The 22,450-nt window shown below is 50.5% G+C and overlaps 8 protein-coding genes across 8 annotated transcripts; 5 read left to right on the forward strand and 3 right to left on the reverse strand.

Moving 5' to 3' along the window:
* Positions 1–949: 949 nt before the first annotated feature.
* N7468_010142 (DUF3602 domain-containing protein) lies at positions 950–1,438 on the forward strand (the record flags this gene model as incomplete). The annotated part of the gene is made up of 1 exon (XM_058479437.1): positions 950–1,438. The coding sequence occupies one exon, from the start codon at positions 950–952 to the stop codon at positions 1,436–1,438; it is 489 nt and encodes a 162-aa protein (XP_058326005.1).
* Positions 1,439–3,299: 1,861 nt separating this feature from the next.
* N7468_010143 (uncharacterized protein) lies at positions 3,300–5,071 on the forward strand (the record flags this gene model as incomplete). Its single annotated transcript, XM_058479438.1, has 2 exons — positions 3,300–3,772; positions 3,832–5,071. The coding sequence occupies 2 exons, from the start codon at positions 3,300–3,302 to the stop codon at positions 5,069–5,071; spliced, it is 1,713 nt and encodes a 570-aa protein (XP_058326006.1).
* Positions 5,072–5,477: 406 nt separating this feature from the next.
* On the reverse strand, positions 5,478–6,492 carry N7468_010144 (quinone oxidoreductase family protein; the record flags this gene model as incomplete). The annotated part of the gene is made up of 2 exons (XM_058479439.1): positions 5,478–5,835; positions 5,897–6,492. The coding sequence occupies 2 exons, from the start codon at positions 6,490–6,492 to the stop codon at positions 5,478–5,480; spliced, it is 954 nt and encodes a 317-aa protein (XP_058326007.1).
* A 359-nt stretch (positions 6,493–6,851) lies between these two features.
* N7468_010145 (MFS transporter) lies at positions 6,852–8,473 on the forward strand (the record flags this gene model as incomplete). Its single annotated transcript, XM_058479440.1, has 2 exons — positions 6,852–6,897; positions 6,960–8,473. 2 exons carry the CDS (start codon positions 6,852–6,854, stop codon positions 8,471–8,473), a joined length of 1,560 nt encoding a protein of 519 aa, XP_058326008.1.
* A 172-nt stretch (positions 8,474–8,645) lies between these two features.
* On the reverse strand, positions 8,646–10,404 carry N7468_010146 (Zn(II)2Cys6 transcription factor; the record flags this gene model as incomplete). The annotated part of the gene is made up of 2 exons (XM_058479441.1): positions 8,646–9,535; positions 9,597–10,404. 2 exons carry the CDS (start codon positions 10,402–10,404, stop codon positions 8,646–8,648), a joined length of 1,698 nt encoding a protein of 565 aa, XP_058326009.1.
* Positions 10,405–13,267: 2,863 nt separating this feature from the next.
* N7468_010147 (uncharacterized protein) lies at positions 13,268–18,018 on the forward strand (the record flags this gene model as incomplete). The annotated part of the gene is made up of 2 exons (XM_058479442.1): positions 13,268–13,627; positions 13,834–18,018. 2 exons carry the CDS (start codon positions 13,268–13,270, stop codon positions 18,016–18,018), a joined length of 4,545 nt encoding a protein of 1,514 aa, XP_058326010.1.
* Positions 18,019–18,532: 514 nt separating this feature from the next.
* Positions 18,533–18,814, reverse strand: N7468_010148 (uncharacterized protein; the record flags this gene model as incomplete). The annotated part of the gene is made up of 2 exons (XM_058479443.1): positions 18,533–18,736; positions 18,770–18,814. 2 exons carry the CDS (start codon positions 18,812–18,814, stop codon positions 18,533–18,535), a joined length of 249 nt encoding a protein of 82 aa, XP_058326011.1.
* A 907-nt stretch (positions 18,815–19,721) lies between these two features.
* On the forward strand, positions 19,722–21,575 carry N7468_010149 (uncharacterized protein; the record flags this gene model as incomplete). Its single annotated transcript, XM_058479444.1, has 2 exons — positions 19,722–20,084; positions 20,148–21,575. The coding sequence occupies 2 exons, from the start codon at positions 19,722–19,724 to the stop codon at positions 21,573–21,575; spliced, it is 1,791 nt and encodes a 596-aa protein (XP_058326012.1).
* Between the last annotated feature and the right edge of the window lie 875 nt (positions 21,576–22,450).

Here is a 22,450-nt window from a genome sequence, read left to right on the forward strand (position 1 = left end):
ACCGTATAGATCCCTCATATCCGGGTGCCATTATTATTAGCTGAGACGTGCGACTGCTTTGGGCGACTCGCAAATGCCTCATAGTACTCTCGTGCTTCAGCTCGAGTGTTACGAATCTCCATGATCATGCACACACGGCTCTTCTATTGACGTGTTTCAACATGAGAAAAGCCCAATGATGCAATGGGTGCTGGAACGCTGTGAACCAGTCAGTGTGGTTGCCCCAGTCACACGGGGCAATATGGCGACATCTGAGCCACGGTGCGGTGAATGGGGATTTTGGCTGGAATCTTCCCTTTGACCCGTTGAGGCCTTTTTTCGGTTCATTTTTGCCTGGATGCAGTTTTCTGGGGGTAATGGAAATTGCGGCGCCATCCCTGTTTTGGGGATCGACGCCGGTGATTGGCGGTCAATGTACTCAGAGTGGTTTTTGTTACGTGTATAGGACCTGCCATTGGTTGGACAGCCCAGTCAGATGATCTCAGGCTATACTGGGAATCGTTAAAGCAGCGAGTAAAAATAAGCGGGGCGTTTGGGGTTTTCACCAATCGCTGGCCAAAATGTAGTCACAGGGCTGCTCCTGGTGGATGACTCAGGGGCTTGGAAGTCTCAAACAGGAAAGGCCTCTCGCCGGTTTGGTAGCAACTGGGGCTATGACGCTGTAAAACCCCAAAAAAACTCGCAACTGTCGAAAAAATTCGCAAATTTTTACCCCACGAGCCCCACCAGCTGTACACCTTGTGACCCGTGGATGTCGTGCCTGGAAACAGGAGTAGATTCGTGTAGCATCTAGTACGTTATAAAACTGGCTCGCCCCCGCCATGGGAGGGCCCATAATAATCCCTCAAGATCCGAAAAGACCTCACTCGAATTCGTTCTGCGATTCGTTTCGCTTCATATGGCCTGTTCCTCTTTATAGCTTTCCGCAGCTTCCTGAACAATTGCAACTATGCCTTCAAACTACCGAGTTGTTGAACCGCACCCTTCGGTGCCCTCCTCTACCCGCCCAGCTCTATACACGGGTCGTGGAGGAAGCGGCAATGTGATCAGCCTCAAGAATACTAGGACTACTCCTTCCCGGGAAGCTACTGGACCTGCTTCTCTCACTCGCCTGGATTCGCACGCTCCGTCGACCTTCACTTCCGGCCGTGGTGGCGCTGGCAATGTCCACAGCAGCAGCGAGCGCGCAATCTTCAGCTTCGACGAAGAACTTGAGCGCGACCTTCGCCGCGCTGCTCCTGTCTACCATGTCGGCCGTGGCGGAGCTGGAAACATGATGTACCGCGACGATTCCAGCGTCACCAGCGTCCTTAGCCGCCGACAATCCGCTGGCAGCTCGACTACCACCAGCAGCACCGACTCGGTGGCTGACCGTGCTCGCAACATGGCTCGCCGTGGCCTCGAGAAGGGTTGGGGAAAGCTCAAGGGCAACGCATAGATCTATGCATACCCGCTCTCCGCTTCTCTACTGATGATATCACGACACTTACGACAAACCCCCCAAAAGTTCTTCTTTCATTCTTCTATTTCGCCTTTCTAATTGCGTCGACTATGGCGAACAAAATGAAATCGTGGACATCATCCGGCATCTTAATCTTTGCCTCGGTGCGCCATCTATTTCGCTTCTCGACTTCGTGTCGTTGATACCCCCCATTATTACGCCTTGTCGCGTTGCCATTGTTTTGTCTTCAAGAACTCCTCACTCAATTATCATGGGACCGGCGTTTCTTCTGTGTTGAATACATTTGAGGCTACCCATGGCTCATATCTTGCATGGTGCCGGTTTCTCAGACCATTTCCTTTCAACCATTCCCTTGGATCGCTTTAATTCGAGAATTGTCTCTTTCAAACGAGGATCTCGTTGCATCCACCGGAGTTCGTGTATTCTTTTCCAATCTATGCGTCTAGCATACCTTTCTTGTGTCCTCTAGTCTAGCTTAGTTCTTATCAGATCCTCCCTCGCCTCGACTACTACTTTCTAGTCCTGAGCACTCAATGGAACACATGCCCACGTGGCTGTATCAAATGAGCAAAATTTTTCCTCAGTATTTCCTATACAGTAATTCTACGCGATGTTGACTCAAAGCTCCACTGCCGTTTTTTCCCCTTTTTTTTCTTTTTCTTTTTCTTTTTTTTTCTTTTGCCGGTGGGTCCGAATGGCAACACCGTGCCGATCAGAGATGAACCGAGCGTATGCGCCAGTAACCGACTTGCCTGACTCAACGTGGACCTGCGTGTCCAGATCATTCGCATTGCAGGATTTTCCGGTCAAAAAAAGCAACTCTCGGTGACCTCTATACGTCGTTAGTTTTGCCGCCAGCCCGGCGCCTATGACGCGCCCCAGAGCGGGCTGAAAATTTTGCGGTTTCTATTTTTGCTGAATCCTTTCACAGACCATTTCTTCGGCCCTATGCAGAATTAGTGGCCGGGGTGCCCGGGCTTGCCACGGGTACTGATCACGACATGCTTCCCATCGCTACCCAAACACGCAAGAGCGTGCTGTCAGGCTGATGCGATTGACGCAATACCTTGACGCAATCGCCTCGGTCCGGCTCTCGTCCATGGCCCCGTCTGCCTTATGGAATAGATTAGGAGATATCGCACAAAGCTTGTGTATCTGGCCTGAGGCCTAGACTTGTTTTGATCTATCGCCACATCATGATTTCACTGCATAATTAACTCTAGGACTATTCACGCCTTCTTTCTCAGGCCCATTAGAGTGCTTTGACTGACTAATAAAGAAGACATCATCCATCTCTAACTTAGCACTTCTCTATAGTTTGCCTAACAAGCTTCCAATATGAATGATCTAGATCTTTGTGAGCCAAAGACCTAAAAGCCATGAATAAACTTTGATACAGATACACAATAGCTGATGTGCGGAAGACCCGACACATGGAACTGAGTCTTGCTTCTATAGAAAAAGAAGCGCTAAATTTAAGCTTTGTTCCCTTTGCACAATACAAGGAGTAAAGGGTTTGTGTGTGGGCTCCCCCAATCTTTGTTGAGTATCAAGGGTGCTTCAGCACTCTCTTTGTTCTAAGGCCTCGAACACCGCACCGGGATACTATATAATAGCCCCGATCACTTCTCTCGGGCTTTTGGATATAATTTCACTATTCGGACCCGCGAAACTTGGAGAGCGTACCAAAACTCAGAACGCAACCCTACACCCGAACACTACGAACAGTCCAGCCAACGTCTTATATGCTCCATCACTCCCTCAGATTTCTACCACGACATAGCCTAAGCAACACTCTTCGTATCCATTCAAACCCGTAACATACTAAGCTATCCCAATGCATCCCGTTTTCCCCTTTGCGATCTTCGTCGCAAGCAGTCTGCTTGGGACATGGAATGACATCCCCTCGTACCCAGCGATTATCGGCTCCTTACAAGTCGCAGGTACCTTGTGGGCACTCGAAAAGAAGTTGGACCCAATCATCTCGGAGGTCCAGGACATCGGAAAGGATGTGGCCTCGGGCGATTACCCTGTCGCTGAGCTTCTGACTGACATCAAGGGAGTAGTCCAAGGAACGTCTCCCAACCTCGTATCTAGACTGCGCTCCAAGTCACAAGATAGTGATCTATGGGACAATGACGACGGTGAGAAGCTCCCTCCTGCTGACTTTGCGGCTGAATCTGGAAAGCCCAGGAACGGGTTTCTTTGTCGAATCTTCAGCGCGACTAGGACTTACTTGCTTGTTTTCTTTGTAATTGCTGTTGACTTGGTTCTTCATTTCTGGATTACGAAGACTGTCACGGAATATGTGTAAGTGTCTCCAAGCATGTGTTGATTACCTCCTGAGTGGCCTGCTAACGACCGAGTAGATACCTGCCTGCACAACGGAGCTTGGATGTGGTGCACCGCATGTCATCTGTGTGCCTTGATGAGGTTCTGTCTCTGAAACGCGCAATGATAAGTATTTCCCGGCAAAATCGCTGGAACTGGCCTGAAGAAGAGAGACAAGAAGTAGCCGTTGATCATGTCGTGCCTGAGTATTCTGGTATGGGCCTAGAGGCGGAGCCGGCTTTGAATACTGCTATTCTGTCTGTTTTTTCTCTTGCTGGATTCTGGGTACAAGCCCTCAGCTTGTACATCCTCGGACTATTTGGCAATTCCAAGAAAGTAACGACGAGCTCTAAGGGTCCTGGCAGCGCTGGGACCATTACTTCTGCGGCCTCGGTTGATAAGTCTGAGATTCCAGGCGCCAAATCATCAAAGAACTCTCTCTCTGATCTACAAAAGGACCGGACCGGGGCTGTGAATTCTACGAAGCAAGACTATGGCTCTAGTCAATCAGTCCGGCCACCATACACTGCTTCAAGCACCCAAGCTGTGCCCCCAGTCGCCAAACCAGCAAGTACTACTCGTACACAGCCCTTGGTTACCAGCTCCAATGCCAGCTCTCCAGCTGCTAACTCGCATGCCCAACCGCCGACAGTTACTCCAAATACGGACTCCTCGTCTCTTACCCCAAAGAGCCTTCCATCGACGACCGGTGGCGATCCAAAGATCCAACCCACAGCCTCCAGTCCGAACATCCAGTCTCCAGCTACCAACCCCTTCGCAAGACCCCCAACTGTGAGTGCCAACAACGGGCCCCCGCCTCCCAACCCAACCACAAAGCCTCCAGCTCTCAGCTCAGCAGGCAAACCGACTGCTAAGCCCGCAGCTAAAGTTGTTTCTAGCGGCCGCGGTCCATCCGCTAGCCGACACAGCGTTCCTAGCAAGACCCCCTCGCGGACTGAAAGCCGAAACCCTTCCGAGGAAAGAGGAAGAGGTAGGCCTCTTACGAGACCTGAAACCACACCTGCTGCACCTGCCGCACCCGCCGCACCTACGAGCAAGCCAGCTGTAGCTGCGTCTGCTAGCAAGCTGACCGGTGCTCCTGTGAATATCCCACAGAATGAACTTAATCGGCCTACGGGATCACGTACACCTGCTGGTAAACCAGCTGGTGCTCTGAGCAGCCAACAAACTGGAGCTTCGCGGGGCGGCACTCAGAATCGTATGCCCGCTACTTCAAGCAGGCCCAGTGGTCCTACTGCCGGTAAGAGTAATCGCTAAGTTTTAGCGTCCGACCAAACGCGGTTTTCTTTAGTAGAGTTCGTCTGGGTGTTTGGAAAAATTTCCCAGTACTAAGTAGTATGCACCGGTGAGTTGACTTTGTCTCCAAAAGTACTTTGAAGCTCGAAGGAGACACAAAGTACTAGGTATTTTTGTAGCAGTCATTGAGTAGGCGATCTATACAGATAGCATCTCGCACTCGGTTCTCCATCCTACATCTCTTTTGTTTGGGTTAGAGCGGTTTCTCGCAACGGTATCCAGGTACTTTATGTTGAGAGCAACGGTACTGCTAGCTATCAGCTCGTGAATGAAGAGTTACTTGACAATGATTTAATATTCACTACATGTAAACAAGCTTTATTCTAGTCCTCTATGGTATATACTTGAAATGATTGTACTAGTAGACTCAAGTAAGATCGATCACAACCTTCTTCCCAGTCTGTTCATATCCCAGCTCAATCGCTTCTTCAAGACTGACCTTCTTAAAGGCGGTCTCATCCTGCGCTTTCAAGAGTCCAGCAGCGATCCAACCCCCCAACGATCGCAGCGCTTCCGCCATGGCCTCCACAGAAGACAGTCCCGAGTTGAACCCCGACAGAGTCAAGTTCCTCCGATAAGCCTGGAAGATATCAAAACTTACCCTTTTGCCAACATCTCCCCTCGGCGCTGCAATCCACACATACCGCCCACCCTCTGCAAGTCCTTCAATTCCGGCCGCCATCAACTCCAGGTCACCCACAACATCAACAATAACATCTACACCCCTCCCACCGGTGAGACTGGCCACCCTCTCCTTCAGCACCACCGCCGCCCTCCCCCTCCAACAAAACATCCGGCCCCTCCTCCTCCCTCCTCATCCCCGTCAAAACCCTACACCCCATTAGATTTCCAATCTGCACCGCTGCAGCGCCCACAGATCCATTCGCCCCAAGCACAAGCACAACATCCCCCTCTTTCGCCCGCCCTCGCTGCAAACAGAAGAAAGCAGTCGTGAACGGGTTCCCGACCGTCGCAGCCTGCACCGCCGACAACGCATCGGGCTTCTCGACAAGCGCCTCGTTTGGGACAACGCAGTACTCGGCATGGGGCCCGTCAGCTTCGAACCCGAGACTAGAGCCACTCGTCCCGTAAACATGCTTGCCGACCCACCATTCGGCGGCAGGTTCGGATATACGGGTCGACCCGGATATAGCGACTACTACGCCCGAGTAGTCGCGGCCTGGGACCCGGGGGAAGGTGGTGTCTGGGAAGCCACAAACAGCATTGAGGCGGTCGGAGGGCTGGATGGAAGTGTATTCTATTCTGATAAGGGCGTGGCCGGGTTTGAGGGGTGGGATGGGGAGAGTTGTTAGGCGGAGGAGTGGTGGTGAGTTTGAAGTGGAGCGGGTGAGCTGTAGGGCTCTCATGGTGCTGGAACTCATTTTGCGAGGTAGAAATTCTTGGTAGTCAGTGTTTGATTGGGATCGGATATAGGCTGGTAACCTGGGTCAGCTTTATGCAGATGAGATTCTAGATTGGACGCCTTTTAATGAGGTCAGGAAACAGACAGGTCCTGATCTATAGCAGCGGAAGGCGGGCCGCGCGGACCGCACGAAGCGCAGCGGAAACTCGGAATTATGGATATATGCAGGGGCCGTTCTTATCAATCTTTGACATAATTGTCCCCACGTGGAAAAGCTGGCGGATCTTTTTTTCGTCGCGTTTCAGAAGCTGTGGCTAAAAAGACTGGATTCCCCTATCTCATGGCTTTCTCAAGTCCAATTCTAAACCACACGTCAATATGGCTGCTTTGGTCAATTCGAAAGAGCAGTCTATCGACCGCAGAGGTATGTCGATCAGAAGGCGCTGGTCCTCACTTCACTATTCTAAGCTAATCCACACAATATAGATGAATCTCCCGCGCCCACGCTGAGCGGCATAAATGAACAGAGTGAGGACGCACCACAGACCGCAGACCCCGAATCGCTCAAACATGAGCCGCCGACATTTTCGCCCCCAAAGTCGCTGCTGCACGAAATCGTCTTTTTGATCGTGATATGTGCGGCGCAGCTTCTGACGCAAAGCGGCTTGTCGCTCTCCATTGTGCCCCTAGATCTCATCGCCGACAGCTTCGATAGCACACCGAAAGACTTGACATGGGCCTCCTCGGCATACAGCTTGACGGTCGGCACGTTTATCTTTGTATCCGGCCGACTGGGCGATGTATACGGCCACAAAATACTGTTCGTGATCGGATTCTCCTGGTTCGCTCTGTGGTCCATGCTCGCTGGCTTCTCCATCTGGGTCAACCCTATTTACCTCGACATCTGCCGCGCCCTCCAAGGAATCGGCCCGGCGTTCCTCCTCCCGAACGCCGTCGCGATCCTGGGTCGAACATACCCGCCTGGCTTGCGCAAGCAGGTCGCCTTTTGCCTCTTTGGTAGCGTGGCGCCGGGTGGGTTCATCGTTGGCGGTCTTTTCGGATCGCTGCTGGCGCAGTTCTTGTGGTGGCCCTGGGCATATTGGATCATGGCTATTGCATGCGCGCTATTCGCTCTGCTGGGTTCGGTCGTCATTCCATCCATCCCCCAAATCAAGCCCCGTGAGGACCTGTCGATGATGGCCCGACTGGATGTGTGGGGTGCTATTCCCGGGATGGTCGGTCTGATTCTCATCAATTTTGCCTGGAACCAGGCTGCCGCGGTCGGATGGCAGGAGCCGTATAACTATACGCTTCTGATTGTGGGACTATTAAGCATCGTGCTGTTCCTGTGGGTGGAATTTCACGCTGCATACCCTCTTCTCCCGCGGTCAGTCTTTCGGGGAGAGACGGGGTGGGTGATTGCCTGTATTGTTTGCGGCTGGGCTTCGTTCGGAGTGGTGGTTTTCTACTACTTCTCGGTGATGATGAACCTGGAGCACGAAAGCGGGCTTCTCGTGACGGCGAAGTTCGCGTGGGCTGCTGCTTCGGGCGGCGGGGCTGCTATCCTGACTGCTTTCCTGATAGGCCGCATCCCAGCGAGCTACATTATGCTTATTGCCATGGTGATGTTCACTGTTGGTCAGATTCTGCTCGCTACCAGGCCGCTGGGGCAGATCTACTGGGCTAATGGCTTTTTGATCCCTCTGCTCATGCCGATTGGCATGGACATGTCTTTCCCGTCGGCGATCCTGATCATGAGTAATGCGATGCCGCAGGAGGATCAAGGCGCGGCTGGTTCGCTGATCAATACTGCGGTGAACTACTCCATTGCTATGGGCCTTGGATTTGCGGGCGTGGTGGAGACCTACGTCGCCGATGGCGATACCCTGAGAGGGTACCATGGAGCTGAGTATATGGGTGTGGGTCTTGCAGGCTTGGGAGTTATTTGTGCGTTGTGTTTCATAATTGTGTCGTGGCGGGCATCGAAAGTTCAAGCGTAAATGTCATTACAGCGTTTTAGAAGATAGAGATACCCCGCCACCTCGATGCCTTTACACCATTTAGCATCGTGGCTTTTTCTTATTAGACTATGATTGATTGGCAATAAACGATAATGAGACGGTGACTTCATTATTCATTGGTACTATCCTTTCTACCTCTTTTCATATCTCGTCACTCATGCCTCGTAATTCTGCCTGAAAGACCATGGAGCTCAGGGAAGCTGGAACTCCATGGCCCACATTGCTCCACATCTACGGGCAGCTCAGGCATGAGCGACGGACTCAGGAAGTCCATGTTTTGCGGGACCTGAGCAGCCTCAGATGCGATCCCCGGGGAACACGGCCCGACAGCTCTTTCAAGGGCCTCCACGCTCTTTCGCTTTTTATTCAACGAGGCCGTGATCAGCTGCCGGGCTGTACCGAGCGCCTCCTTCGCCAGATGCGTGTTGAAACGACTAACGATGAACTCCAACGCACGCATGGTCTCACCGAGCTTCTCACAGCTGTCATTTGTATCCATGACAAGCAGGGCACAGGCGAACTGGAAGACCGACCCGACCACGTTCCACCACGGCTGCTTCAGACTTGCTAGTCTTTCGGCAGCAGGCAGCGCAGCCGAGCCCGCCTTCATTACCAGCTCGTTCTGGCCTCGTTGGAAGCTCGGATCCATGACCCGGAGGCGACGGTAGATCCCCAGGGATATATCTGCTCGTACGAGGAGAAGAAAATCGTGCTTGAGAGTCAATTCAGACATGGCCTCCAAAGCGCGCAAGAGCTCGTTCATGAGGTCTGCCAGGTCCCCTGTGTCCTGGTTAGTGGGCATGGCAGCTACGAGGCTGCATAATTGGGAGGTGAAATCCGCTTCTCCATTAGCCTGGGGGGCTATTTCTGGTGCCCGGCGATTCAGAGTCATTATGGAACGGCCATACTCGAAAGCAATGAGGAAATGCACAGCATTAGCAACCTGCGCAGTCCGATTGACAATATTGATCAGTTCGCCATCTGGGGCGCTGTTTCCTGTGGCCTGCATCTGGAATTCTGGCGCCTGGTGCAGTCCTGCTGCTTCGACCAAATGCATCAGATTGCAACTGAGACATCCATGCCACGTGGGGGCGCCCGGTACATCTCAGGTAGAGCGTGCGAAGGATCCACGCTGCGATGCTTTCAACGCTTGGGAAACGGCTAATGGCAGCGTCTTCCAGGATCTCCTTTGCATGCAAAACGACCCACATTTCGGTCTCTTCATCCAGTACGTCACTGAAGAGGGAGCCCATCGCAATGATGCCGCAGATCATCGCTTCGAAAATCATATCCTGTTGCTCCCCAGACCAATGTTTCTCACAGAGCGCGTTCACAGCATTGAGATTGAGAAAGCCGAAGACGGGGTGTATTACGGTCGCATAAACATGGATCAGTACGCTGGCCAGTCGCCATGGAATCCTGTCGGCCACTGCATGAGTTACTGCGCATTCCGGTTCCCGCCGAACACCCGCATGGTAGCCGAAGGAGTGCAAGCGCGGAAGCTTGGTCGCCTGAACCTCCAGTCCAGTGTAGAGAGGGAATGCCACAGATGAATGCCTTCCCACATAGCGAGGCTTTGGTGGTGCAAGAACTCCGGGCAGGATAGACGAGTTCGCGTATTGCTTTGGGGCAGTCTGTGCCTGGGCCTGACGTGAGGCATTGGCGGGTGGCGAGGCTGATGGTCCCTCATAATTAGATGGGGGATTTGAAGAGCTAGGTCTAGTAGTATTATCGTACGCGCACTGATGTTGGTAGCCAAGGCATAAGTCGCACGGAAATTGGCCATTGCACTTTCTCTTGCGCTTTCGGCACGGGATGCAGGCCTGTCTCACGCGTTGGCGCTTCCGAACTGTCTCATGTTGTGGTGGTGGTTCTCCTGCTGGGGAGGGTTCATAATACTGCTGTGACATACTGTTTGAGATTGTTCTGATTGAGCTTGGACTAGAGAGATGAAGAGAAGGATGAAGAGAAGGAACTTGGACGAAGGACGCTTAAACACGAACGTCCACAAGGAGAGGTTGAAGAGGGAGACATCAACACGAGATATGCAGAGCACGGAAGTAATGCGCTCTCTCGAGTTATCAATGTTCCTGAAGACTCAAGGCGGTCATGGACGCGATCTTCCGACGAATGGTCGCGTGTCCACGTGTTGATGGGGCTTGAAATGACATTGATGCCTGAGGCATATAAATCACTCTAGCCTTGCGTTTTTCTTCAGATTGAAAATGCCTTGGTTCCTTTCCGAAGGTGAGTAGTAACATATATTTTCGTATATAATAGGTATGCAATCATGTATATGGTTATTTGAGTCCGTCCTTTTAATGTATGAAAGACTCTTGAACGAATCATATCACAGTGTTGTCTAACCAGGACCCGCTTTGAATGACATGTCAATCAAAGCGGGTCCTGGTTAGACAGTCATTTGATTTGATTCGCCATGCTCCTGACGACTTACTTCGGCTCCAGCAGAACGAACAATTTCTATGTTCACCAATATCGGGAAGCGCTTGAAGGTCTTATTGCGTAATGTTCCAGCATTGCCACAACCAGGGATTATTCTCCTTACAATTTACACGGCCTTCAGCATTGCAGCAAATTTTTGCAGAGGGTCTTGCTGTCCCTGATTCCTGAAATTTAGCCCCCATTGAGCTCGCAGCAACGAGAACTACGTTTATGTCGTCATGGCTCACAATCAATTACCGCTGACTCGTTACAGAGTGGGGAAAAACGGTGACACCAGACCTTAGGTGCTTAGAGCAATGGGATTTTTGGGAGCAACTCCACTTTCTCAAAACTTGGAGGCCGTTAGGGCAACTAGGGGATAAATTGATCTTGAAATTGAATGCTTTAAAAGCTTGCAGTCTGCCACTGGTGGCCATGCCTCTTGTGCTTGTGCCATCTCAGGGTACATTGATCTGTATGATGAACTCGATCCTCCCCCGGAAATCCACGTCACGGAGAAAGCGGGCTAAACGAGTTTGCAGAAAAGCAACAGTGGCAGTCGCCAGATTTATCAAAGCATTCTCTTTCAGCAGGTGAAGTTCGCCGCCATGGATGACTATGCATGGCCCGTCAACACAGACAGTTCCCCAAGTCTATGGCTAAATGCCGATACTGCTGTTTACTCGAGTACTGCTGGCAGGACGAAATATCATGGTTCCAAAGAGTGCACAACGAGAAATGCTACACGGGACATTTTGTGCACAGCTTCTCCTTTATTCAATATAACAGGAGATTTGTGGGTGGACAACCAGGACTGCCAAGTTTCTAAGACACCTGAAGACTATGTCCTACTATTGCGTAGTCCGCTCCCGCAGACCTGCCACTCATCAACAAGGACAACCTTGGTATCGTTGGTGCATACCTTGGCGAGATATATTACTACACACGGCTTCGAAGACTTCCAATGATCCAGTCTGCATGGAAAATTGGGATCCGTGGTATCTACTTCTTTGTTAAATGGTGGGCTACAAAGATCCCCAAGTACTCGAAGAGTAGTCGGGGCGTGACTATTAGGCGCACAATCAATACCCAAGGTATCTAGTCGGATGAGCCGGTTTGGCTCGCAACGGATACACCATACAAATTACCTGGTACCTCAACACCGCGGCGTGGGTCACCAATCAGAGGCACATATTAGACCAAGCACGTTTCAAACGCACCTTCGAGCCTGCATGGTTGGAAACCACCGTTATACATGGTATGTTCTACCCCTGGCTGCTCCGAAAATCTTTTAGTTAAACTATGAATACAGCGAGTCAGAAAACCCCGGACTATGGTGGCTCTCTAAGCATGCAAATTACGCCCTGTGGAAAGAAGCAAGTCATTCATCAAAAGGAACGCCGCAAACGATACTTCAGGAGCCGTGCCTGAAGCTTCTGAAAGGTTTCGACATCCGCACCCCAACAGTGAGTGTTGGGGAGACCACATGACTGCGCGTAATCTATTCTTTTTCTTCGTAACCGGATTATTCCAAATGGTTCTAGGATCAGGTCGATCTGGAACCAGGTGAAGGTCCACATTAGGGACTGAACCATGAAATCTGAGATGTTTATATGGCGTTGTGCTTACCGTGCGATGCGGCGGACCGTGATGGGAGCGACGGTGCAGAAATGGAGTAGGAGTAAAGATATACGATTACTCTGCAGGATATTTACAGGTTCTTTGCAAATAAGCCTATTGGTGTTCCTGACCCAGCCTCTCAAATACCCGTGCGGCCCCTAGGCATCTAGGTAGTGGTATTGAAGCCTCATCCCTTGAAAAGGACTAAGCAGTTACTTAGTTGTGAATACCCTAGTAGTCCTATTTCGATAAACCAGATCACATTAAGTTAGCTGTTAGATCATTGCTCATATTCAGAAGTATTAACAAACGAAATATGTACTGTTCCTATTTAGTATCTGCCCAGCACCTCAGCCGATTGAATCTTCAGCACCCGCTTGTATATGGGAACGACAGCAGCCTGTGAGCAAGAACTAGAGACGATCACAACCCCACACTTGATATCAGATAAGCATAGCCGATAAGGCAGATAAGGCGGAGGGGCGAACTGCCAGGGCGGTAAGCCGATAAGCCGATAAGATAGACTATCAACGCGTTTCTTTCGCGTTATGGAACCGTTGTTCTTTCGATTCTTGCCTCATCCTTCCAAACCTCGGGATCCTTTACCTCACTACCAGGTGACCTGGATATTTCACCTAAGCCCTCTCTCCTATCCTGTTTTTGCCCTGGCCAGTTTCCCTGGACGCGACCCGTCTAACTTGCCAGGGCACCATGTCCTCAAGTGATGATAGCGACTCGCCTGAGGTCGATTTCCCCGACAGAGCCAAAGATCACATTTATCATGATCCCTTGAACTTGAGTGGCTCTGATGCAAACTTGGAGGAAACCCAATCCGACTCCAAACCCTCTACCGACTCAAAAGACACGTCGCAGCCTCGCTTTGAGGATAAGTCTATAGACTCCCGTCGAGCTTTATCTTCAATCCAGGTTGTTGTGCCAACTCCTAGGAACTTGAATGACTACAGACCTTTGGCTGGTCACTCCATAGTTCGGCATGTTCTGCGATTGGAGTCGGACGATAATGATCTCACAACTTACTCTATCTTACATCGGAGTGGAGAACAACAAATTGTAAGGAGTGTTCATTGAAGCTTACTCTTATATGAACACAATTCTCACATTTCCTTGCTTTTAGGTCTCTCTCGAACGCTTACTTGATATGGAGAATGGCGCCAAGGCATTAGAGGCCTTTTTAGACTCAGACACCAGCGACGACATAAACATGATCTCACCACGCCGGTCCAATCGATCTTCACTCCACTTTTCGGGCGACGCAGCAGCAGATTCCGACTCCGATTATGGCAATGAAGGCTCGACAAGCCGACGTAAATCCCGCCGCAAAACTGCAACTCGATACACTGAGTTCTTTGAAGTCCCAGAGAGCTCTGGTGACGAAACCAACCAAGATGAAGAATCTAGTGATGAACTGGGTGGCCCTCGTCATCGTCACTGCCGTCATCGCCGCCGCCGGGGTTTGCGCAAAGGGGAAGTCCAGAGGTAACACACGACCTGCGCTACCCTCCTCCGGTGACGAGTCGTCTTCCAGCCATGGGATAGGCCGCCGTAGGTCATCACGAAACCGGCAAGGCATTCGCAAAAGATTCCGCGAACGAGATGAGGATGATCTTTCTGAGGCAGAAAGTGAAGGTCCAAAAAAACCCAAGTATACGGGGGCCAAAGAAAGCTTTCGACGTATCCCTTGGGACGATGATTTCAGACAGCGACATCTGGCGTTGTGCATCACTTGCGGACTCTACGGAGATGACACAGTCAAAGGGGAGCTTGTGTTTTGTCAGGGTTGCAGCTTCTCATATCATCAAAGTTGCCTTGGACCCCGAACTACACGCGACCACCTCGTGACGAAAATTAGTGAAGGGGATTTCATTCTCCAATGCCGCTTCTGTCTGGGCATGAGCCACTCGAAATACGACATCAGCCCACACACAGGGAAATGTTCTGGATGCAAAGAACTGAATTCGATGTCCGAACCTCTTAGACCACGTCTCTCGTCAAAGGAGGAACAGCATCTGCGAATGGAGAATGGGGGTGTAGACCCAGTAACTCGCATACATCCGCATAAAGTCAATAGTCTCGAAAATGTCATGTTCCGTTGCACCAGTTGTGATCGGGGATTCCACGCCGATCATCTTCCGCCAGTTCAGGGTGTAGATCCTTCGGACAGATATGATCATTACAGCAAACATTGGCGATGCCACGAATGTGAAGTTGCACCTGGCTCCGTTGAAAAACTTGTCGCTTGGCGTCCGGTGGACCCAACTCACGAAGTTGGCGATGGTATCGGTGCTGCTCAGCTAATCCCTGGGGACCAGAAGGAATATCTCGTCAAATGGAAGGATAAGTCCTACTTCCGCGTGACCTGGATGCCTGGCGACTGGGTATGGGGAATTACCAAAACCGCAATGCGTCGTGCATTCTACAAGACCCCTAATGCCAATAAACCCATCTTCAAGACTGAAGATGCATTTCCGGAGGATTACTTGCGCGTCGATATTGTGTTCGATGTCACCTACATCAGAGACGGTCTCACAGATGAACAAAAGAAAGACATCGATATGGTCAAAGAAGCCTTTGTCAAATATCAAGGCTTGAACTATGAAGACTCTGTCCGAGAAGAGCCTCCCAGCCGGAGCGATACGGAACGATGGGCGGACTTCAAGGCCGCCTTCGAGGATTTTGTTCGCCGCGACTCGATCGATAACCCTGACCAGTATGTATTGAGCAGGCATCTTTCTCGGGTTCGTCTTCTCGACTTCGAACAGAACTTAGAGTTGCATAGGCAATCGGCGCTTTTGGTCCACGGCGAGCTCATGGCATATCAGCTTGAAGGCGTGAACTGGCTGTACTATAAGTTTCTACAGCAACAAAATTGTATCCTTGCGGATGACATGGGTCTCGGAAAGACAATTCAGGTCATTGGACTTTTGGCGACACTTCTTGAAAAGCATGCATGCTGGCCCTTTCTCATCGTGGCCCCTAACGCCACTGTCGCAAATTGGCGGCGGGAAATCAAAACATGGGCCCCGGCAATTAGAGTTGTGACTTATTTTGGCTCCAGCTACGCTCGCAAGCTGGCCAAAGACTATGAAATGTTCCCTGACGACACAAGAAACCTCCGGTGCCATGTGGTGATTGCTTCCTACGAAAGTATGGTGGACGACGAGTCGCGACGAGTCATAGGCAGGATTCGCTGGGCTGGTCTGGTGGTGGACGAAGGCCAACGGCTTAAAAATGACCAGTCTCAACTCTACACTCGCCTATGCCGTCTACACGTCGGTTTCAAGGTTCTTCTTACTGGAACGCCTCTGCAGAACAACATTCGAGAATTGTTCAACTTGGTTCAATTCCTTGACCCTGAAAGGGACGCTGTAGAGCTTGAAGCACAATACGGCCAACACGGCCAGCTGACCTCGGAAGAGATCCGTACCCTTCACGAGATGATTCGTCCATTTTTCCTACGGCGCACGAAAGCTCAAGTCTTGCCGTTCCTGCCACCCATGGCTCAGATCATTGTTCCTCTTTCCATGTCGCTTGTACAAAAGAAACTTTACAAAACGATTCTCGAGAAAAATCCCCAGCTGCTCAAGGCGATCATGAAAAGTCAGACAAGCGGGTTGGCGAAGAAAGATCGGGGGAACTTGAACAATATTCTTATGCAGCTCCGCAAGTGTCTCTGCCATCCATTTGTCTTCAGTCGAGAAATCGAGGAGGCACAGCACGATCCTCAAGTCGCCCTTCAACGTCTCATAGAGGCGTCCGGAAAATTCCAGTTACTGAACCTGATGATACCCAAGCTTCGAGAGCGAGGGCACCGTGTTCTTATCTTCAGCCAGTTCCTGGAGAATTTGGACATCGTGGAGGACTTCCTAACCGGAATCGGAATCGAGTACTGTCGTTTGGACGGTAAGCTCACAGCCCGCCAAAAGCAACAGCAGATAGATGATTTCAATGCGCCCAACTCTCCATACACTGCTTTCCTGCTGTCAACCCGATCTGGTGGTGTCGGCATCAACCTTGCTACTGCTGACACTGTCATCATCATGGACCCCGATTTCAACCCTAAGCAGGACATGCAAGCTCTGTCGCGTGCTCATCGAATCGGTCAGAAAAACACCGTCCTCGTTTTCCAGCTGACAACAAAGGGGACTGTTGAAGAGAAGATCATGGAAAAAGGCAAAAAGAAACTTGCCCTGGACCATGTCCTCATCGAGCGGATGGAGAATGACGAGGACGAAGAAGACCTGGAGTCTGTCCTTCGACACGGTGCACAGGCATTATTCACTGACGATGATTCGGCCGATATACGTTATGATGCAGAGTCCATTGACAAGCTTCTTGATCGAAGCCAGATTGAAAAGGATACAACGGCATCTACTTCTAATGACAATGCAGAACAGCCTCAGTTCGCTTTTGCTCGTATTTGGCAGAATGATCGTGGGACCCTTGAAGAAGTAGTTGAGACGGAGGAAAAACCGATCGATTCCAAGTTCTGGGAGGAGATCCTAGATAAACGTGAAATGGAGGCCATGGAAGACCTCAATCGCAAAGCCGAAGGATTGGGACGTGGTAAACGCAAGCGAGCCACTACTTTCTACGGCACGAAGGCGGAAGATCCCATGGATGACGATGGCGAGTCGCCAGAGGAACCCACTCCAGTCAAACCTACCAGGGGCAAAGGCAAAGGCAGAAACGTTGATAGCGACTGTGAGTTCGAAGCGAAAGATGATGCGGCATCCTCGTCGGGTGAAGACGATTCAACTTACTTTGATCTTGAAGACCTGGCTGTTCGAAGTGGGAGCAGGAAGAAACGGCGCCCATTCGTTCGCGGCACCGTACCGCCAACTTCCAGCAATGACATGATGGACCTGGGAGGCGACGGTACCATGGATATCGAGCGCCCTTCTTGTCCTGCATGCTCCCATGTTCATGCTCCTGGTGCTTGTCCCTTGAAACTTGCTGGGACCGAGAGTTGCCCACTCTGCGGCATTGCCCACTATGGAGGTCGTCGTGTTTGTCCCCACTTGCAGTCCAGAGTCCAGATCAAGCGGATGCAACAAGCTCTCAAGAATAGTACGGAGTCTCCTGAGCTTATTCGCATGGCCAGGAAATACCTCACCAGCATTATTAATTCGTGGGCCGCTGTGGAACGCGCAAAGGCAAACAAAACGGAACAACTGCCTACTTCCTCGGCGAATCTTGAGCGTTTCTCCTACTCGAATAAGCCCATGAATCAAGAGAACACTAACCCCATTCCCCTCCCAGCCCCCACCAAGCCTCAGTCCCATAGCCCGTCGCTGCCCCAGGAGTCGGCGAGATTTCGTCCTCCTCGAACTGACCAACCTTGGCCGTTTGAGCGACCAGAGAACATTCAGAATCGCTGGCAGCAGCAGCATGAGACAGCACCTTCAGGCCAAGTCACTTCTGCCTATGTGGACTTGACTTAGCTTCTATTCCTTGGCAAACCGTTTCCCATACCCTCAAAAGTGTTTTTCACCGAAATGCAACTCTTGCCCTCTGCTCTGAGCCCGTCACTCTGTTCCCGCGCGATAATTTTGAATTTTCTCGCATTATCTCGTTTACTTTTCAGCGCTGCCTTTCTGCTTTGGACTTCGTCCCTTATCTACAGCAGAGCTCCTACATTTCGAGCTTCTCCTATCTTTCATGAGATTGACATCTCGGCTTGCATTTAACTCGGTTTCCCTTTTTTCCGGACCATGGTGGCGCCTGGCAGATACCCCCTGTGTTTTGTTTTCCAGATAGCAATTGATTCTTCTGTCACAAAGTAGCCCTTTCTTCCATCTAAGTCAATTGGCAGGCTACAATCACGGTGGTTGTTGAGGTATATTTCGTAGATACAAAGCAGCGGGGGGTTTCAATAGCTTCCTGCATCGCGTCGGCTGGTAGGTTATGAAGTTGTGAATTACTGCTGAAGGGATTCTTCATCGCAAATAATCCATCTCACTGGAGCTTAGGTATGTGCTTTGCGTTCCAGTACTCGTCAAACATATGTAATTCACTGGGGTGGTATTCGAAGAGGGAAGTCAAGCCAGACGCGAATTTCTCAACCCTCATGCTGTAGCCTGTAGTATATCCACCAACAATAGAGATGCACAATCGGGCCTCGTGGGTACCTTTCCCCATAGAAACTGGCGAGGTAAGGTCCTATATAATACAAGCAGCGTTATCCGTGCTCACAATGACATTGGAGCCGTCCCAATCAAACTTGTTGTCAAAGGCCATGGTGCACCTCAAAGTTAGAGCAGGGTCTTTGGACACAACAATGCTTTGCTAGGCCGACCTTCATAGTAGTTATCCTGAAACAAGTCTTATGTCTTCCAAAGATCTATCTTCAAAAAGATGAATATTGTTGGGTGAGGATAATTGTGCTGCGCGGCTGGATAGAGAGCTGGATCCTGCAAGTCTCTTTGGATACTTGCTCAGCTTTGGGTATCAGCACTTATATATGATTATTTTAAAGGCATCGTACTCACCTTAAACAAGTATCCTCCCCATGCTGGGCTCTCTGTGACCTCAAGACATCGCATATTGTGTGTTGCAGATAGTTGCGCAAGCTGGCAAGCAAACTGGGAGACGATAGTCTTCTAGGGAGAAAAGTGTTTCTGTGTTTCTATTTCAACACCACTACCAATACACCTGATTGCAACTATAGCATTTAGCCTCTTATATCTACAATAGGTAAGTGCTACAATATTTCGACAAATCATATAGTTATCATCAAGGTGAGGCTCTTTCATGCAGACGGACAATAAGTGAGAGGAAGAAAAGGACCGAATGCTCACTTGAGATTCTTGCTGGTTTCCATTTGAGAAGGGTGCTTTGAGCTCAGAAATTTCCACTAGTCGTTCAGCTCTCTCACTTCTTCCAGTACTTCTTCTCCCCTACCTTCTCTCACTCTCACTCTCGCGCTCTCTCTCTCTTCTTCCTTCACCACTTCATCTTCGTCAACTTATCTTTCTTCGCACCACCTTGGCCTGACAGGCTCCTTATCTTTCTTATCCCAGTATTCATTTTTTCCTACACGTTCATTACATCTATTTCTTGACACTTATCCTGCACAAAGTTCATCATGACTTCCTCAGGCCGTCCCCTGTTCTTTTGTTCCCGCCCAAACGGTTCCTTGACCCCGATGGTGGCGATTGATGAGCTCCCAGCCTCGATCACTCTGCGTGGAGTATCGCGCACCTTGACTCCTGGTGACACTCAGGGCATGACTAGTTGCGGTGTTGCTACTGCTCGATCTGAGCCTTGGGTTGTCGAGGGCCTCCCTGCTTCGGCCTCGACCACGGCTGCTGGGACTACTTCGGGCTCTGAATCTCGTGAAGGACTCAATGAACTGCATGACGTTCTTTTGAAGATCGTGTCCGACAACGATGTTCCGTCTGACCACCGCACTGCCGTGCAGGGCATTCTTATGCGGGGTCTGGAGACCATCTACTCCTCCAAGACCGTTGTCCCCCACCACCCCGGTGGCATCTCTAGCCACAAGGCAGTAAGTCAATCGGTTGACTTTGGCCGCTCGGTAGATTTTGCTGACGTCTTCGACTTACTGTAGCTTTACAACAATAAGAAGGAATATTGCTCGTACTGGATCCGTCACGGTGAATGTGACTACCAGCAGCAAGGTTTGTCAACATCCACCAACCTTCAAGTTCGACTTAGTATGTACTTACCAGAAACAGGATGCATGTTCAAGCATGAGATGCCCACTGATCCCCTCATGTTGGAAAAGCTTGGCCTTCGCGATATCCCTCGTTGGTATCGTGAGAAGTATGGTGTCCCAAGTCTGGTCAACCCAGGTGCCTGCAATGCACGCATGCAGCTTGTTGAGCAACAGAACATTGCTTTCCAACCAGCTTCTACCACTATGCAGCCTATCTCTGAGTCGTCCGAGTTCAAGTCGATTACTTACCCCGGCCATGGTTCCTCTTACCATGGAGTTGTTACCCAAGCCCCGATGTCCCTGAATGAAAACGACCCCTTTGCTGGTACCAACAACGCCCTTAACGCTCACTCCAATAGTCGTCGTGCCGGGAGCCACAACCGCTATAAGAACCGTGGAACCGGCGCGAATGGAGTCAAAGCTCGTGGATCTCCATGGGGCAAAAACGGCCAGCGTAACGCCAGCGCCAATGAAACCAACCAGGCTGACAACCGTACTCATCGAGCCAGCAAATCCCCTGTTAGCGAGAGCGGGGAGTCCAACATCACGACTACCAAGCCCGCCGGAACGGAGGCCGAGAAGCTGCATGATGACAATGTTCTGACCACCAATCCCTCCATTACGAACGCCAACCGCTTCACCCCCGTGGGCCCCCTGTCGTTTGGTCCATGTTACCTGAACAATGACATTGCCTTGCGTCGCCCTGTGTCTTCTATTCGCGGTGAGAGCGTCCCCAGTGCCCACTCGGAGCTGAACCGCCGTCGCAGTGAGGAATTGAGCCGTCACTTCACGAACCTGGATGTCGAGCCCAGCCGTGAAGATCCTCATGGAGTTTCTCTTGGCGTTGGATTCAACACCTCTTCTGTGTTCGAAAATCCCTCCCGTCGTCTTTATGACTTCGGATTTGATGGAGAAGACTCTCAGCGAGTTTGCCCTGTCATCCCGGCCACTGGCAACCTCCTCGACATCTCGGAGACCAACAATAACAGCAAGCTCAACGGCACCAATATCGCCAACAAGAAGACTGCTGACAGCAAGACCACCGACATTGGTACTAAGGGCCCTCTGCACACTCTGCTTAAGGACAGCGAGCCTATCTATGCGACTGACCTGCTTCTCAACTATGGCGCTGTCGGTGAGCCTGTTCTCTTACCCCCTCTTCGTCAGTGCAACAAAACAGGCCTGTTGCTTGGTTTGTCCACTGACTGTGTACATCCTGCAAAGTATGATACTAATAAATTGAACCAGACCACTACGAAGGAGTCCCCTATTACTGAGAGCATCGAACATCGCCAGCAAATCTCTGATCTCACCAATTAAAGTCTCGATAATATGTGCATCTCAGCATGACTTTCCGGATTGCTATGCACGCACTCCACGCGCAAATATGAACAATATGAACGAAGATGATATGAAAAATCTAGATAAAATCTGCTGTGCTTTATCCTAAGGCCACTTGAAACATGCCTTCAAATTGTTTACTACCGTCCAGACTCTTGGTCTTTCGAGATCTCCGAGGCAAGCCGAATGACATTCCTTGGCTCTCCGATGCCATACTAATGCTGTGTCATTCCTAGTTCAACGAGAGCGAAGTTGTACTTGGACCTCCCACTCCGGCAAACTCAAGGCTGGTCATATGGACATTGATTTTCTTTTGACCAGTTCTGTATTTGCTTTCCTATTTTGCCTTTTCGAATCAATTTATTCCTATTAACCCAATTGTTATTGTTATTAGCGCACTGGCGTTCTCGGCGGTGGCCCATGGCTCGGACAAGGATGAACATGTGGCTCAGAGGTCGGTGTTGCGGCGCTTGCTATTCCTGTTTATTGATCTTGTCATGGCTCTTCTTGATTTGGTTTTTAGGTTGACACCGTCGGGGCCCGTAAGGAACCTGATATGTCCCATGCCAATATCTTGAATCTTGCCAGCGTCTTTGGGATCTACTCCTGTTTTTATTGATATTTACCTTGTCTTGCTTTTTTTTGTTTAAGCCTGTACTGGTACTCTTAGTCAAAGACCTATACGGTGTAGCCACACTCAGGTCTTGGCTTCTCGCTAGTATCAGGCTGCGGTCGTCAGCTGGTCTCCACGTGGGGCTCGTCAATACATTTCCCAACGACCAGGGTTCAAGTCTTTTCTTTAATATCACGGAATACCTTTTCTTATCCGGCCTTTGTCCCTCTAATCAGATTTG

Source organism: Penicillium chermesinum (genome assembly GCF_028974085.1).
Source record: "Penicillium chermesinum strain IBT 19713 chromosome Unknown utg000008l:1.0-1752722.0:1.0-1753981.0, whole genome shotgun sequence".
NCBI classification, from domain to species: domain Eukaryota; kingdom Fungi; phylum Ascomycota; class Eurotiomycetes; order Eurotiales; family Aspergillaceae; genus Penicillium; species Penicillium chermesinum.